Below are 16,608 nucleotides of genomic sequence, written 5' to 3' on the forward strand. Positions count from 1 at the left end.
ATTTGGTGTGGACAAACCAACACTAAATAACTGAGCCCGACTGCCTGCAATTTGATGGGACATTGGGACCTCTAAAATGTAGTTTGTTCACTGGGTGACCACCCTGCCACTCGTGTGAAACTATCTCATTTGGGTTCTTCCAAAATGGGCATGATATTGCTGCTGCTAGGCAAGCAGTGTGTGTTTCTTGAAGTACCTGTTGCTTTGTATCATATATATTGATTATATATGGGTCAATAGTCTTAGCTCCTTTATGGTTTGTATAATGTTGTTAATGTAGTATAAATATTTTTTCTTAGAGCGACCTTTTTGGAAAGATGGTTCTTCATTTGAACTCCTTTTTTGGCTTCCTTGTCATACTCCTGTACCATTGGATGGGGACAACTTTATCTTTGAATCTGGAAGATCCCAATGTGTGTAGCCACTGGGAAAGGTAATATTTTCTTCTGGAAAATGCATGACATGAATTCTGATTGTAATAATTTTGTTTTGTTTTACTTGGCGCATTTTAAATTATTTAAAGCTTTTAGTTGAGTAATGAACTGGGAAAAAAATTTTGCATTACTGCATGGCAAGGTAAGTTCATGGACAAGTAGAAGACTATTTCACACTGGGCTGAAATGCAGTCATCTTTGCAGTAGGGGTTGGGATGCAAAAAACACTACAGTGGCACCAGCAATGTTACACAACCATCTGGGTACAAGAAGTGAATAAAAATAGCTTTTTTCAATTTAAGTGGAAAGAAGCTTTTACATATGCAAAATATAATTAACCATATTGGAGTTTGGCCAAATTTGATTATGCTGATTCTTTCCTATTCAACATTCACAGAATCTGAATTAAGATTTCTTGTTTAAATTTTTTTATGAGGTTCAGAAATTTATAACATACAGAAAGAAATTAATCAATTTAGTTGGTCCGTTCGTTCACCCAGTTACACATTAATTGCAAGGAGAATGCCACAATGAGTAGGAGAGGTTGAGCCACACGCATTTGCTGTACTTAATTTCTTAAGTTATAGCAGGGTTATAGCAGTGAAACCAAGCCTTATGGTCTCATTATTATTATTATGCCTGTGATTGATCAGCTAGTCCCTGAGACAGTCTAACTGTTCACTTGAGGACATCAGTATTTCCTGCATTTAAGGTAAACTGTGTTTATGTTTAATCACTGGGAGTGCTGCTAAGCCAATGTACATTTATTAGCTGTTGTTATGGCTGAAACTTTACAAAGAAAATTGAAACTTCTATTTACTTTTTTATAAAGTCTCTATATAAAAAAAAAAATCACTTAAGGACTTTCCCCAGGAATTTATCTGAGCTTCATGTGAAGCATTTGGAGTCTCTGCCCCTACCGTTGTATACAATTTGGCTTATACAACAATGTGTATATGAAGTGGTGGCCATACTAAATACACGTTTACAGTATTCAGGCATGTGTCTACAATGTTACTGGATACTGCTCTATATTGTGTATGCTTTGTTTACTGTTTTTAGAGGTAAAAGTGGTTTTGAGGAAAGCTACAACGTAGCGAAAGCAAAATGGGAAAAAATCCCAAATATAACTGTTTACATAGCATAATGTATTTTAAAACAAACTAATCAAAGTCTGCAGAAAGAAACATATATCTAGCAGGCATGCCCATCTTGTTGCATGAACTTTTTTCCTTCTTCTGCTGAGGCTCAGAAATGGGGAGGAACTCCAAGTAAACTTACCGAATCATTCACGCTGCTGCCCAGAGCAGGCGACAAAGGTACATAAGAAGTATCAGAGAGCAAAACCCCAGATACAAGCTCTTTACTGCTGCTGTCACTGGCAGTGCTATATGCTTTAAATAAATCTACCCCAGGTAGTAATAAAACGGTCTTTACAAATGAACGGCGATCACAGCGAGAAGGGGTAGAGCGTGCCCTGCCTCGAACAAAGAGCACAGAGCCTCAGGCAAGTGTCGGCACCCCACCAACGTTTTGCCAGAGTAGGTCGGGCAGCTGCATGGATTAGGGTTGCTTGCCTTTATATGGATGTAGGAAAAACAGGGAGTAAGTTCTGGGCAGTTAGAACAAGTGGGTCTGAATGTGTTTTCCCTCAGTATAGGTGATGACTGTAGGAAGAGGAGATTGTGGCTGTTACCCTGCAATAGGTGCTAAGAGGTCAAAGAGGGCGTGAGTGAAAGTGGGTGAAAGCCAGATGGGCCACATACTTAGTAAGTGTTTTCACTGGTCCTGGGAATTAGTCTTACTGCGGGAGCTTGCCATGCATTCCTGTATTTTCTAACCCCCTTGCGCAATCAAGGACTGCCTGACTGCCAGCACAAACAGCCTGCTGAATGTGCTGTGATGATTCAGTATTTCTCCCTTTTGCAACAGGGCTGTTTCTCTTGCCCCACTGACAGCTCTGGAGGCTCTGGACTTCAGAGCATAGATTTATTTCTAGGACACTGCACTTATAATTTGGCAGAAAATAATAATAGGACTTCAGTATAGTATTTCTGAAAAAAAAAAAAAAAACCAAAACCGGTAAACAAAATAAGGTACGGACTTCCATATTTTATATTTTCTGATTGCTGAATAGGCTGCTTGATGGCATAATTGTTATATCATTTTTCAGTAATTATTACTTAGGTGTATTTCTGTGCTAATACCCACTTAATATCTAAATACACTGGCAGACCTTTCCACTACCAAAGAAGATGTTTTGCTATGGATACAGCTACAGATTTTAAAAGAAATGTCTCAGAAAATCCAGTGAGATTTTTCTATTTTGTATGATAACAGAAGAAACCTTGTTTTCTGGCTCTTAACTAATTTTCCAGCTATCCAGTGGTGTTAGTAAAAGTTTCTTGCCACAGGAGAACACGTACTGCACACTACTTCAATTTGCTGCTCATTTGAGACACAGGTGTTTTGTTTTTTTTTAAATTTAGGCTTACATTACTTTTCTTTAAATGTCTAGTAGTACTATTTCATCAAATGTATTACACAGTAGAGACATGATGGCTCTCTGCATATATATCTTTGCTTGGTGGAAGAAAAACCTTTCAACTGATATCTTCTGTTTTATAAAGTTAGCTGGTTCATGTTTTACTTAAACTTGAACTTTCTGTTTTTGTTGCACGTAAGTATTTTATTATATTTATTCCTTTCTATACCAGGACTCTGTAAAAGAGTTACTTAAATCAGACTGTACTATAAAGGACTTGCTTGATAATCTCTCTGCTTTCTCTCTCTCTCTCTCCCCCCCCAGTTATTCAGTTACAGTGCAAGAGTCATATCCACATCCTTTTGATCAAATTTATTACACCAGTTGTACTGACATCCTAAACTGGTTTAAGTGCACACGACACAGGTGATGTATAATTGTTGACATTGTCATACTGCTGATATTGTAGATATTTGTAAAGATTTTGGGTGTGTCAAAATCAAGCATGATATGTAGGATATTTTAGCTATAGCGACTAGTCTGTCTAACTGCTGTGGTGTCAACTGGAAAATGCTTGTCCAAGCAATGTCACATATGTTTTATTAGCAGGTCGGGGTGTGTCATCCCATGAAGTGCTAACAGAAAACGAGCAAGTTGGGGAAAAGCGTGCAATGCACAAAATTAAATTCCCCAGACCCTGCGAGGTGTATTTGTTCAGAAATGTGATGAGAGACCCCTTGCTGCTTGCAACCTTATGTTCTGGGGAAAGTGTATGCTACTTGAAAGGAAAATAAAAAGGTTTCTTAAAGGAAACTCCTTGTAGTTGCAGAAAGTAAGCAAGGGTGAATGATTAAAAACTGGTGACAGCTGTAAAAAGCATTTTCCTTAGAGGAATATGCCCGTAAGTATGAACCATCAGCAGTGGGAGGGGCTCCCTGGGGCACAGCAGCTGGAGGAGACAGATCAGTACAGATAACGTGAAAAGCAGATACTGAGTTCAAAGAGAGATTACACTTTGTTTACCTATGACACCATTTATATACAAGCTGTTCTTTGTCTCAGGTGTTGTGGGAATGTGTTTACTGCTTGGTGGAGTATGTGGTCAGAAGCCAGGAGAGGCAGGGTGGGGGGAGATTTACGACACGGTGGGGAGCAGAGAGGAGAGAGCGGTGGGAGAGCCTGCTTCTGATAAATACTACTTGCTCGTGTCAGAAGGAAGCTGTATTTTCTGCAGTTTTTGATGGGTTTATGTGCTGATTTCTCTGTGTGCTGGTCACCGCTGCCCTGCAGGGCTGTGTTCTGCAAAATGCAGCCGCCCTGGTGAGAGGTGTGCAGTGCTGCTGGTGCCCAGGAGGTCCGAGCTCTCCCTTGAGCCCTCCCATCCTTAACCAGATGGAAAAATGCCATCCCATCCCTCCCCAGCCTTAACCAGAACTTCTCTTCTCATGACATTTCTGCCCCTAGCTCTCTGACTCATCCTTGGGAGGATGATCCCCAGAAGTCTTTCCCTTGGAAACCGATAGAGCTGTAATGATCAAGCAAACTGATTTGTATTGCCAGCCTTTAGCCTCGATGGGGGATGCTAATGGCAAAGGCAGTGATGCTCTGGTTTGCATATTAGTTAAGTAGCCAAAATCCTTAACTTTTTTTCCTGCTGTCTGGCCACCCATGGACATAAGGCTTGTTGGGGACTCTTGAACTCAGCAACAGATAAATCAAGGTCTCTTTGAGCTTTTTTTCTCTCCTCTTGCTGACACCTGAATTTTTTTAAAATGTGCAAGAATATATATTGTTTTGTTTCTGAACCATGAATTTTATGTAACAACCATTCATTCTTTTCTTCAGGATCAGTTACCGTACTGCTTACAGACATGGTGAAAAAACGATGTACAGGCGTAAATCCCAGTGCTGCCCTGGATTTTATGAAAGCAGGGAAATGTGTGTCCGTAAGTTTAGCTTCTTTTTGCTTTGAAATTCCATATGTTTATCACAATGCTGGTTTGACTCCATTTTGATGGGTGACTTGTGGAAGCCGAGTTATGCGGGCTCAGTTATTCATCAGTGGTGCACATGCAGCTCTCGTTGAAGTCAATTGGTGTTGTGCATATGCAAATGACAGGATAATTGGATCTCGGATGTCTAAGTAACCAGCCTTGATGTGATTCTAACTAATGATCATACGGAAAATGCACAGCACAAGTGTCAGTCCATTCTCCAACACAGTAAATAAATACGAGGTTCAAAACCAGAAGGGAAATTCAAGGTTTTTCTCCTTAGCGTGGGCCCTGGCTGATGCCTATGCTTAGCTTCTCTTGCAGATACAGACATCTGTAACAACTGTGTTGTTACACCACCTTTTTGTGTGGCACATGCCCCTGTCTCCACATCTTCCTAAGTCTAAAGAGGCAAGAGCTGTGTCCAGAGCCCAGCGGTGGCCTTTGCTCAGCTCTCTTTCTCTCTCTTGTATGGCTTTGTGCAGACCTAGGAAGGTCTGATTCTTAAAATGGTATTCATTCAAGAGCATAATAGAAAGACAGAATGAAAATAGAGGAGGTGTTAATCCAGAGCCCTGGAAGTATATGATTAGTAGTTTAACATAGGGTTATGCAAAGTCATACAGCGGGTTGGGCAGCGAGATGCTCGTGTTGGCAGAACTGACAGCAGGGAACTTGTGATAGGTAAGCAATTGTGAAGGATAGCACATCACTGGAGATGGGCAAATGTGTAGGGCTAAAAATGAAATTAATTCAATAGTGTTTCAAATTATTTGTCCCTGTGAATGCACGTGTGCAGCACGGACTGCAACAGTAAGTTTTGCAGAAGTCAGGGAACCAAATCTCTTCATCTTTTAATCTCCTTGAAAAACTGGACTCATCAGGGGCAATCTTTTGTTTGTAATGTCATTTGTGATGTTGACCTTTGCGTACATTTTTATTAATTTTAGGAGACAGAAAGGGCATGCATTATAGTGGAAAACAGCTATATCCATTCCTTGGTTTTGCTTCTGCTCTTCTAATAATGAGATTTAAGAAACCTGCAGAACCTTAATGAACAATGTCAGAGGGACTGAGTCGGTATAGTTGAATTTTTTTTGGAAATGTGGGGCCCTGTAAGAGCAGACTGGCGAGGGGCTGGAGCCTCTGGACTGCAAGGGCTGCCCTTGGGCTTGCCGCCCAGTTTCTGAACAGGCAACCAAATGGCAAGCCTCGCCAAGAGAAAAAAGTGAAAAGCCCAGCTTATTGGGAAAGCCACAGCGTGTGAGCTGTTTTGGCGGCTGCTTTGGCTTGTCTCGTCTGAAGCTCTGTGTCATGTCCCTGAGTCAAACCTTGACTCGGCTGGTCTGTGCAGGGAGCCCGCCAGCACACTCCCACCGCCCCAGAGCGGGACCTGGACCGAGGCACGTGCGAAAGGCTGGCTCTGTAACAGCACATTTTCAGCCTAACTCTCTAAGGCACACTGCTTTACCTGGTGTTTTTTTCTGAGCTGAGAATGAGAAAAATGGAGATACGTTCATTGCTTTATTGTCTGCCTTATGGCTATAAAGACAGTGGTGAAGCATAGCACTCAAGGTACGGAGAAGCTTGTTCAGGAAAAGGTTTCTGTGAAATAACGGGTAACGAGATTTGTCATTGCCCCTGGATTTTGCAATGCAGTTTAGGAGAAGGCAGTGCGGTGGATGTCTTTGGTCTTTACCAGTAAACAAGAGCCTGCAAATCAATATCAGTACGTACGTTGAATTTATTTATTCTATACAAATGCAAAATAGTTTCTTAATTTGTGCCTTTCTGCTTGTTGTGAGGTGCATACTGGAAGTGACCGACAGGATTTATTTGTATCCCTGGAAAATTATACCCTGTGAATGTCATAACACATCACGCTATCCTCATTTATATTTTTGTTTTACAGCACTTCCTGGAATTTGAAAATGCAGCAGTAAGATCTTTGATTTAAAGTGTTTTCTGCACATGAAAAAGCAAGGTCAAAATTATATTTTTAAAAAACAACTTTTTTTAAAAAATGGATCTATCTGAGATCAGATTGGCAGTTTTTTTAACCTTTTTGTTTTTAACATGTATGTATTAGACTTATAAGAACCAATTTCTAACTACATTTGGTTATTATACAGCATATATGAATGATCATATTTAATTTTTTATTAAGTAGTATACTTTTTGAGGTATATAACAGTTTGACCACATGAGAAGTGTGATGATGAGTCTTTTATGTGACTACAGCTTTTACATAGCTATAGTATATGTAGCAAATTCATTCTATATTAACATAGTAATACTCAGAACCTAGTAAATTCAGGTTACATTGGAGGCACTAACTTTTTACTGCTATTACAGAAAAAGATGCCAAATGCTGATATTCAGGACATATGTGCTCTGACTTTCAAAGCAGTTTTGGAATGCCTCAGATCTCAGACTATGTAAAAATAAAGATCCGTCGGTGGAGCTAACTTTGCATTTATTTGATTCTGTAATGGTTGACCCTGGAAGGCATTGAGAGACATTCAGTCCTCATGATCTTCAGCTGGAGCTGAGGATTCAGGGCAAAGAAGGAGCTCAGTAGTTAATAGAAGGTGGCAAATATTTCATGCTTTCCATTGTTTCAACCAGTTTTCTTCACAGTGAACTTGTACATACTAGAGTAGATGATGCCTGCATACACTGTGGTAATATGAGTCATCCAGTTTAACTTGAAAAGCAAGTATGATGCTGTCAGCTGAGATCAAATGGTAAGAGATGGTGATATGCGGAGGACTTTTCTATGTCATCGTAGGAGAAATATCACTGGCAGAAAGCCAACACAACATCTTTTTCTGCAAGAAAATGGTGACCACACTGAAAAACACATAGGCACCTCCCCCCTTTTTTATATGTGAAGATAGAAGAGAATCTTCTATATGTGAAGATATTCTTCTATATTCTATCATCTATATGTGAAGATAGAAGAGAATCAAAGCCAGTTGAAGTGTTGCGGATATCTTCTTTTATGCTGTTGCTGCTCCACAACGCGCACAGCATTTCCATTAGGGTAGTTTTATTTTCCGTGCAGTGTGAATTATTTTTTACTTAGTGGAGGATGTAGGATGCTTCTAAAAGGCTAAAATATTTGTGGTGCTGTTGACGTTTTGTTGTTTGGTTGTTCCTTTATTTGACTTCTCAATTTAGAAAGCTCAATTAGAAAATTCTACTGGTAGAGGATTTTGGTATGACTCAACACTTCAGTGCATACAGTGGTGAAATGAAATCTTGTGACTTCCTTTTTACAATAATAATTAGGAATCTACAGTGCTGAATACTCACTGGTCACTGTTCCCCTAGAGGTAGTACTTATTAGTGGTAGTGCCACTTCACTGCCTATAGCGGGAAGAGAATTGTTTGTCACTGCATAAAGAATTGCAAGAATGTGCCAGCCTCATGTTGCTAAGTCTGTAAATGTTGTATTCGCAAAGGAAAAGAATGACCAACAGCCAGAGAAAAGCACTGGCTGAAATTTAAGTGGGTTATTTTGAGTCTTTTGGAGTCCAGTCTGAACAGATTAATTTGAATTCATCTTAGGATACAAGATTTCTGTGGAATTGTGACTGTAACTTCCATACTTGTTCTTGAAAACTTCCAGTAGGTGAAACTTGTGTTATGTTTTCACTTTTTGATGAAAATTCCTTTTGTGTTTTGTCTTTGGATTCAGTGTGTATATATATATATATATAAAAAAAATATATATATGGAAAATATACAAACAGGCCTTTCACACATATGGAAATTTTTGTTTTGCTTGTTCTTCTCTAAATTAAAAATAACTGTTGTACTGTAAACAGTCCAAACTCTGATACAGAATTTTAGCATCCTCTTCTTTTGACTAATGCCATTGATAAGAAGACGACAGTCACACTAGAAGCAGATAAATATTAAGAGTTTTATGGAAAAGACCACCCCACTACAGTCGTCATAAGTTTAAAAAAAAAGTCTGTTAAGCAACTTAGATACCTGTCTTTTCAATGTTTCTGAGTTTGCTGAAATAATGCTGCATTTACATCACTATTAGTAAGCAACAAAGTGGCATCAGAAGTCAGCCTCCATCTGCAGCCCTTGGAAGCTTTTCAGTGATCCTCTTGGGGAAGTTTTAAATTATGTTAATAAATATTATAATAAACACTTTTTTTTTGTGTCACTTTTGGCCAGTATAGATATATTCTCTTGCAGATTGAGTTTATTATGGCAAGCAGTATTCAGTCATGCTGAATAGAAAAATTATCTTGTGTTTTATTAGTTGTGCCATTTGGGTTTGTCTTTAGATGGGTAAAAAAATTATATTTTAATTCCGACATTATATGGGGTCAGTACTGTTATATAAGCATGAAGATATCTGTTAGTACTTCCAGTGTTACCCTGGTTTGTGCTATCCTCATGTAACTCATGTTTATAAAGGATATGAATTATCTGCAAATTTCTGACTTCTGCCTTCGCTATTGCCAGTATCTCTGCAGAAGAGTAGGCTAACTGGAGCTCAAGTGATTATGTATTTTTGCTCTTAAAAATTACAGTGCATGTAATTAATGTTTAGATCTGATGGACTTTCTGAGGTGGTCTGAATGCAGTTTATATGAGGATACAAAGGTAGAATCATTCTGTTAAATTCTATAAAGGAACTTACTCCTGGTCTTAGAAAGTCCATACTGGGTTGAGTGATTGACCTAGTCTCTTACTGATTCCAAATAATTTACTGTCACTTATCTCCTAATATCAGTGGCAATCCCTAGGAGATTTGGCATATGGATGCTAGGCTGAGCTACAGACTGAGCAGTTTTTACAAAAAGTGCAATTTTTTTTTTTTTTTTTTACATTTACAAAGTCCATTCAATTTTTAGCATATTTCTGAAATGAAAGAATTAAAAGACTTTAAGATGTCTTCTGATGGCTTTCTTGTAGATTAACACACATGCGGAAGGTAGATTGATCGTAGTAGCATTTTGGTAGCTTGAACATTAACTTCACATACAGTTTCTGACAGTGTAGCACATTTCTAAGAACATTAGAGAATGCCTGTTGAATTTCCTCTAGACATGACATAGAAAATAAACCATCCATCTTAATGCATAACTGGATATCACTCACTTTAACAGCAACTAGTCATCAAGCATAGGAAAAAAGGATTAACCAAAGGATATGTTCTAGCATACAGTATGGAAGTGAAGAATTTATTTGAAAAACACATTTATAATCTAGTTTAAAAGATATTTGAATTTTATTTTGCACGATAAGTGCTGAGGGACCTTATTTTAATTAATTTTGAGGAAGTTGAAGTTAAACCTTGTGGAATATGTAGAACAGGTTTTTGTCTGTTTCCAGTCTAAAATGGTTTGTGTATGCAAATTTAATTCACAAAAGTTGACAACTTTAACAGCTAAAGAAGCTTCTTTTTTTTTTTTTGAAAATGGATATATTTCTTCAATTTGCTCTTTTCAAAGACTAGGTATCCAAATCAGGATAGAGTGGTATTAGCAGAAATGCTAAACACAAAGCACAGTCAGGCATGTAGTATGACTTCTTTTGTTGGAAGTCATTTATCTGAAAGAAATAATACGGAGATCTACTTACATTCCAAAAGCAGGCCCAGTACAGATATTACTCCAGTATTCCTAATATGAATGCTCTGTAAAGTTGATAAGAATTTTATTTAACAGATTTCAGGTATGAAATCTCATGAAATCAGGTATGATTTCAGGTATCTGCTCATTTGATGATGCGATTAATCTGTTTAAATGGTGTAAGTCTAATTGCGGAACCGTAGTTTGTTCTCCTGGTCATTTACTCACGTGCATAATTACAGCCAAAATATTTCAAGCTTCGTTTATGTTATTTGATTTATGTCTGGCTTTTCAAAATGAAAAAGCAACAGATCCTAAAATGCATGCATAAACTTTCATTAAAGATAAAAATATCTTTTTTCAAATTTTATTACTGGAAATTCTTCTGTATCTTTTTTTAACATCAGATAATGCAATGCACAGCTGTCTAAATGTCGTCTATGGTGACTTATAATGAAATAACTTAATGTCACTTTCTTAATCACAGAGAGCAGATTCATAAAATGCCATTCAGAAATTTCAAGTCTTACAATGTTCCACTCTTCATATATGCTCTAGTTCAGAAGTGGAAGTCGTATGAGGCACAGGAGTTAACTCCACTCAGCTGTAATACTTTAAGTAGGTATAGCAATGGAGGAGCAATCTGCCTTTGCACCGCAGGGGGTATGCTGGAGCCCATCAGCATATAAGTAGGCGTTTGAATTGCAATCTTCTCTTGAGCTGGAGCACCGTCTCCCTCTCTTCATTGATACCAGTGTGAGACACGTGATCCGTGTTTGAAAGTGGCAACTTGACCTAAAATTGTATTATACGTTCTGTGCCTCTAACATGACTGGCTTAATCCCCCTGGTATGAGCTCTCCTCCCGAAGCTGTGGTGCTCAGGCATGTCTGCAAACATGTTGGCCAACCCCTTGCCTCACATTGCTCTCAGCTTGCTGTAACAATAGTGTCGATGGCCTGAGTGGGTTGTACATGTCTTTTCACATTGATTCGCTTTGCTGAGCTTCCTCAGCAGGACACGTTCATTCAGCTGGTTACAGAAGCACCAGTGCCTACAACTGAGGTGGGAACGGAGGTCAAGCAGCCTGGTGGACTTGTCTCCAGGGGACAGGGCAGCTCCTCCCATGGTGCGGGAAGGGCTGCTACAGGGAATTGCACACGCAGTAGCAGATATTTTGTAGATACTTCAAACTGGCTGGTACTGTATGATCAGAAAGAGCAAAACTACCTTTTGTTTTTTAAGAAAACGAAAGGATATGATCCGCTGAAATAGACCTGTGAGTTGGACAAGGCAAGATTTTAGAGAAGATTTTGAAGGAAACAATTAGACACAGAAGAAAAGGGGAAATAAGATGTAAAAGGAAATATGCAAGAGTAAGCTCAGATTGCTTTTCATGTGATAATTGATTTTTCCCTTACAAAAGAAGAAGATATGACTTACACAATTTACTGCTGCCAGTGAATTTTTTACACTGGTCAGTATCAAAAAGACTTCATGGTAAGTTTTTCACCTGCTCTTGCACATAAGTATTTTATTATATCATGTCCAACAGTTCCATAGAAAACCAAGAGAAAATAGTTTCTCTGTCCCTCATGTCATTCATGTCTTTTCAGCTTGTTCTAGTGCTTTTCATGTTGTCCTCACCTTACACTTTTTTGTAGATTCTGTAGTAAATTTTGGTTCTCTTATTCCCATGTTCAGTGCAATGATTTTTTTACAGATGCTGTCTCTTAGGGATGTCAACTAGGATTCAGTTGCCAAGAATCAGTTAGCCCATAAGGTGTCTACAGAATAATTTCTTTTTGTTACAGAACAGGTTTTTATGTATATCCAGAATGTAGAAAGAAGTCATTATTTGATCAGATATATTTTGGGGCATTAAGAAACGTAAAAAAAAAAAAAAGGAAATACTGGATATCTTTAATTCTTTTGTATATCCTGAACATCTTTTGAAGCATTCTTGGCTTTAGTTTAGCTTCTTCAAAGAAAAGAATTAGAGGTACCCCTTCTTTGAGAAAGAAATTTGTGTATTTGTATGCCATATATATATATATATATATATATATAAAATCTTAATTGGTCTTAACTGAGTTTATTTGGAAGCAACAATGTTTATATTATACAACTTCCTTCAGTGGTCCTTATCCTGTATTTCTTCATCGTTAGAGTCAGCAGAGTTTTGGCTGTCAAAACCCCTGACACTGTTACCTATAGATAACTTCTGTAGAGACTTAGTAGTAGTAGTAGCCTGTTTTGAAGGGTTGTGTTTGCTTTACGGTCTACTACTGGAAAACTGAAACACCACTTCAGTGGCTGAAGAGAAGCTCCTGTTGATTTATGCTATTGTGGCTAAGAAAAGAATACAGCTGTAATTTGCGAGATGGCTCTGCGTTGTAAACACTCTGAGCCAAAGCTTCACCTGTTGTACATTTGTTCTAAGACAACTCTATTTTATTACTGGAAGTAACTGGTGATTATTTGCACAGCTTCATAGCGTGTGCTGTTACATAGGGATTGTAGGAAGGACCTATGTGCTCAGCATGGCAGGAGGGGCATTGCAAGGAGATGGTCAAAGAGCATCTTCTGTACCTCTCGCTGGGTCCAGTTTCTTACAACATTTTGACTTTTGTATTTTTTCCCGTCTGTCTCACAGAGTATGTGATGGAATGTTGCTTTATTGTATTTAGCCTTTGTTGTATTTAGCTCAGGAATTTGGGTTGAGTATGTTGGTATTCACTAAGTTATTCAGACATTTGCACATGCAGAGACGTGTGTGTGTACAGCTACCCTCTGTTGTCTTATGGTTTACTGGTAAGATTTTTCACACATTTGATTTAGGGAGAGCTTCAGTGCCCACAGCAGCACTTATTAGGCAAGAATCTTCAAAGATACAAGTAATTCATGTCTAGTTATAAGGCTAATGGAAAATTGTGATATATTATTTAGAGTAATTCTTTTTATAATAAATAGAGAACAATGAAATAGCTTTGCATTAATATCTTGTATCATCTAACATTTAAAAATTCATATTCTCCCTGTTGATTTCTAATGAAGATCATTTTAATGCACATCTGAAAAGTAGCTTATTAGAAATAAAAGTTGAGAATGAAAATTAAAGGCTGTAAAAATATGCAATTAATGGCTGGAATCCCAGATAACCAAAGATTTTAATACTATATATGATTGATCTCTGTGTGGCTTTCCTTTTTCTTGGCCACACAAAATATAAAGATGACCAACGTGCTTCATCATGTGTAATTAGGAAAAAAACAGGACGTTTTGCAAGTATTTTTCCTAATTACTGTAGAGCATTTTCAGTCCATTCAGAACCAAAATGATTCACATGTAGTCCCATTAAACTTCTTGTAAACACCAACTTTGTCTTCTTCCCATCCTTCACCTTGTATTCATTGGTATACCGATCAGATTCCTGTCGTAATTTCTCTGGATTAGGATTAAGTTTAGAATATTTTTCTTAGTGCGAGGAGTTCTTCTTTAATTCTTCTTTTTATTTCATTCTCTGACAGCTCATTGTGCTGATAAATGTGTCCACGGTCGTTGTATTGCTCCGAACACCTGTCAGTGTGAGCCTGGCTGGGGAGGACCCAACTGCTCCAGTGGTGAGTTTTCACCTGCTTCTGCCTGTCTCATGCTCTTTCCACGGTGTTGTCCTCTCTTTTGGGCAGATTATCACTGATCCTGTGCTTGGGCTCCTGCTTTCTGGTCAGGGGGTTTTTCTGAGTTATCAGGTTACTCTGCGTGACCTGATTTTTCATCATTTACTTGCAAACAACGTTACCCTGTAGCAGCACTAAATGTCATGAGCTATTTTGTGCTCAGAAACATGCCGTATAATAGAGAAACTTAGTATCTAGAGTAAAGTAGATAAAATTATATTTTAAATATAAGAAAATCTCTAATTTTTTATTTTCCATATGGGTAAAGAATGATGGTGCCAGGTCATGCTTAAAAGCTATGAGCAAAGACTTCCTCACAACCCTATCCTCCTTTTTCATTCTGCCACTAACGTCCTTTTTCCCCTCACTGTGTTCCCCTCTTGCATTATTAGTTGCTCCCTGTCTGCTCAGTCTCTTTCCATTTTACTCCCACTTACTAGTCACGTTTCTCCAACTTTCTTCTCCTTCCCCTTTGCCACGAGAGTGCGTGCAGGAGACGAGGGGAGCAAGGGAGGAGCATCGAGGACACACGCAGCAGGAGACAGGGGCAGGTTGGCACCTTTCCTGCTTGGCGTGCGGGTGCAGTCACATGCAACCTAGCGAGCAGGTGGTCACCCTTAATAAAGAAATTGTGAAGATCAAGGCCATCACACGCTTGATGCAAGAACATAGCAAAATGTCAAAACCACAAAGTGAAGTAGTAAAATAATATCAGTTCGTGACCTTTTTAGTCACTGCTGTTTTCTAGACTCTTTGAGCACTGCAGGCTCCAATAAGGCAATAAGGTCTGGACAGAGGGCAGAAACGCCGCAGTGGCAGGGTTGGCGTGTTTGTGCACTATCCCTTCCTCTGTCAAAGGTAGTCATTTGTGCAGGCAGTGAATTGTTATTTTTTCTTCCCTTTGCCTGAAATAGAGTTTCTCAGAATAGTTCTTGATTTTTTTTATTCATCGTAATTTGTTATTTGTTCCATCTTTCTGTTCCCCTTTGTAAGGACTTTGAAAATGTAATGTTTAGGCTAACATTACAACCATATACTTCGTTACAATCAAGCCCAAAGTGGGTCACTGCTAGTGACTGTCCACTTGAAAGGAACATATTTTAGTCAACAATGAAAAAATATGTTTATAATTTAAATTTCACAGACCATATAAAATTATAATTCAGAAACCAGAGCTTGATGTCTTGCAAAGGTATTATCCTGCTAGTTTACTTAGTATGGGATTCCTATAAAAATAACAACTGTGAAAAACGTAGATCATCAGCAGCACGAAAATAATGTGGTTGTGTTTTCACCCTCATTTTTTTCCGCTTAACAGAAATAGGGAAATGTTCTTTTTTTGCAAACAAGGGGCTACAGTGACTCTTCTTCTGGACCTGATCTGTTGTTCAGGCAGCATATTTTGTGAAATGTGAAAGAGAGAGAGAGAATAAAAATAATAATAAATTACATGAGGAAGAACTTAACCATTTAAAAATTATTATATTTGTTGTATAGTCTTTTGCATATACTTATATGTGATTCTTTTCATAAACAGCTCTAAAGAAACACCAAGTTCTGCATAAGACAAAACTGAGTTAGCAATGCAATGTTGCTGTAATACTGATCTTAACCTGGTGTGCTGAATCGTCAAAAGAAATTGTCAAAAAATGTTATCTTTCTTTCTGGAACCCTTATGTGTCGGGCTCTTCTGTAACTAATCAAACATGCAGAAGAAATGTGTATTGCTAGACAACGTAGAATGGGGAGATACTGTTATTTATTGAGATTTCCAAGTTCGAAACTCGCTGAAAGAGCACTTTAGATGAGACAGGAACCTCTAAATCTGTCTTTGGAAATAATCCTTCCTCTCACAGGGTTTTCTAGAGTCCATTTCCCTTACCTGTCTGGTATAATTCATTTTGAATACATGTGCAGCTCTTTTCGTCTGCTTCTTCCTCAGTTGGTTGCCTTTGATTGCTTGTCACAGCAGCCTCAATAGCAAAAATACTTTCTGGTGTGTGTACACAACAGGCCAAAGCTGAAAGAGCCTTTGTTCGTGTATCTTTGAACAGTGTGATCTCTGGAGAGGTTGGTGAGCCTCTAAAAGCTTCTGCATGATGTTAATGCTAACTGGAACTGCTGAAATTTGTGTTGGATTGCTAGTGTAGTCCTAGGAGAAGGGGGGGTAGGCTGAGGAAGAGGATATTTTTGTGCATGTGCTACAGGGACATTTGTTTTGGAGTTTATCCCTTTCTATGTGGACAAACTTAAGAAACATGTTGGTTTCACCAGATTGCCCTTCTGAGTTTGAGTGCTGCTGGTTGTTGCTAGCTGTGCATGATTTCCTCATCTGTGTGTCTGAAAGCTACAGCACAGATCAAATTGAGTTGAAGAGCGGCGGATAGTGTTGGAAAGACAGTACGTGATAGGA

At 38.5% G+C, this 16,608-nt stretch overlaps 1 protein-coding gene across 3 annotated transcripts in view; it reads left to right on the top strand.

Moving 5' to 3' along the window:
* Positions 1–317: 317 nt before the first annotated feature.
* Positions 318–16,608, top strand: part of MEGF10 (multiple EGF-like-domains 10) — a 77,641-nt gene continuing 61,350 nt past the window's right edge. For 2 of the 3 annotated variants that reach the window (XM_009319602.1, XM_009319593.1), the window contains exons 1-4: positions 362–433; positions 3,244–3,345; positions 4,765–4,865; positions 14,046–14,138. In XM_009319602.1, coding sequence (XP_009317877.1) covers positions 375–433; positions 3,244–3,345; positions 4,765–4,865; positions 14,046–14,138 — 355 coding nt within the window. In that variant the 5' untranslated portion in view covers positions 362–374. Of the gene's footprint in view, positions 434–3,243; positions 3,346–4,764; positions 4,866–14,045; positions 14,139–16,608 lie in introns of all 3 variants that reach the window. The other variant, XM_009319585.1, reaches the window with a different exon arrangement.

The sequence above is a fragment of the Pygoscelis adeliae genome, unplaced genomic scaffold, assembly GCF_000699105.1.
Source record: "Pygoscelis adeliae isolate BGI_AS28 unplaced genomic scaffold, ASM69910v1 Scaffold110, whole genome shotgun sequence".
Lineage (NCBI taxonomy): Eukaryota > Metazoa > Chordata > Aves > Sphenisciformes > Spheniscidae > Pygoscelis > Pygoscelis adeliae.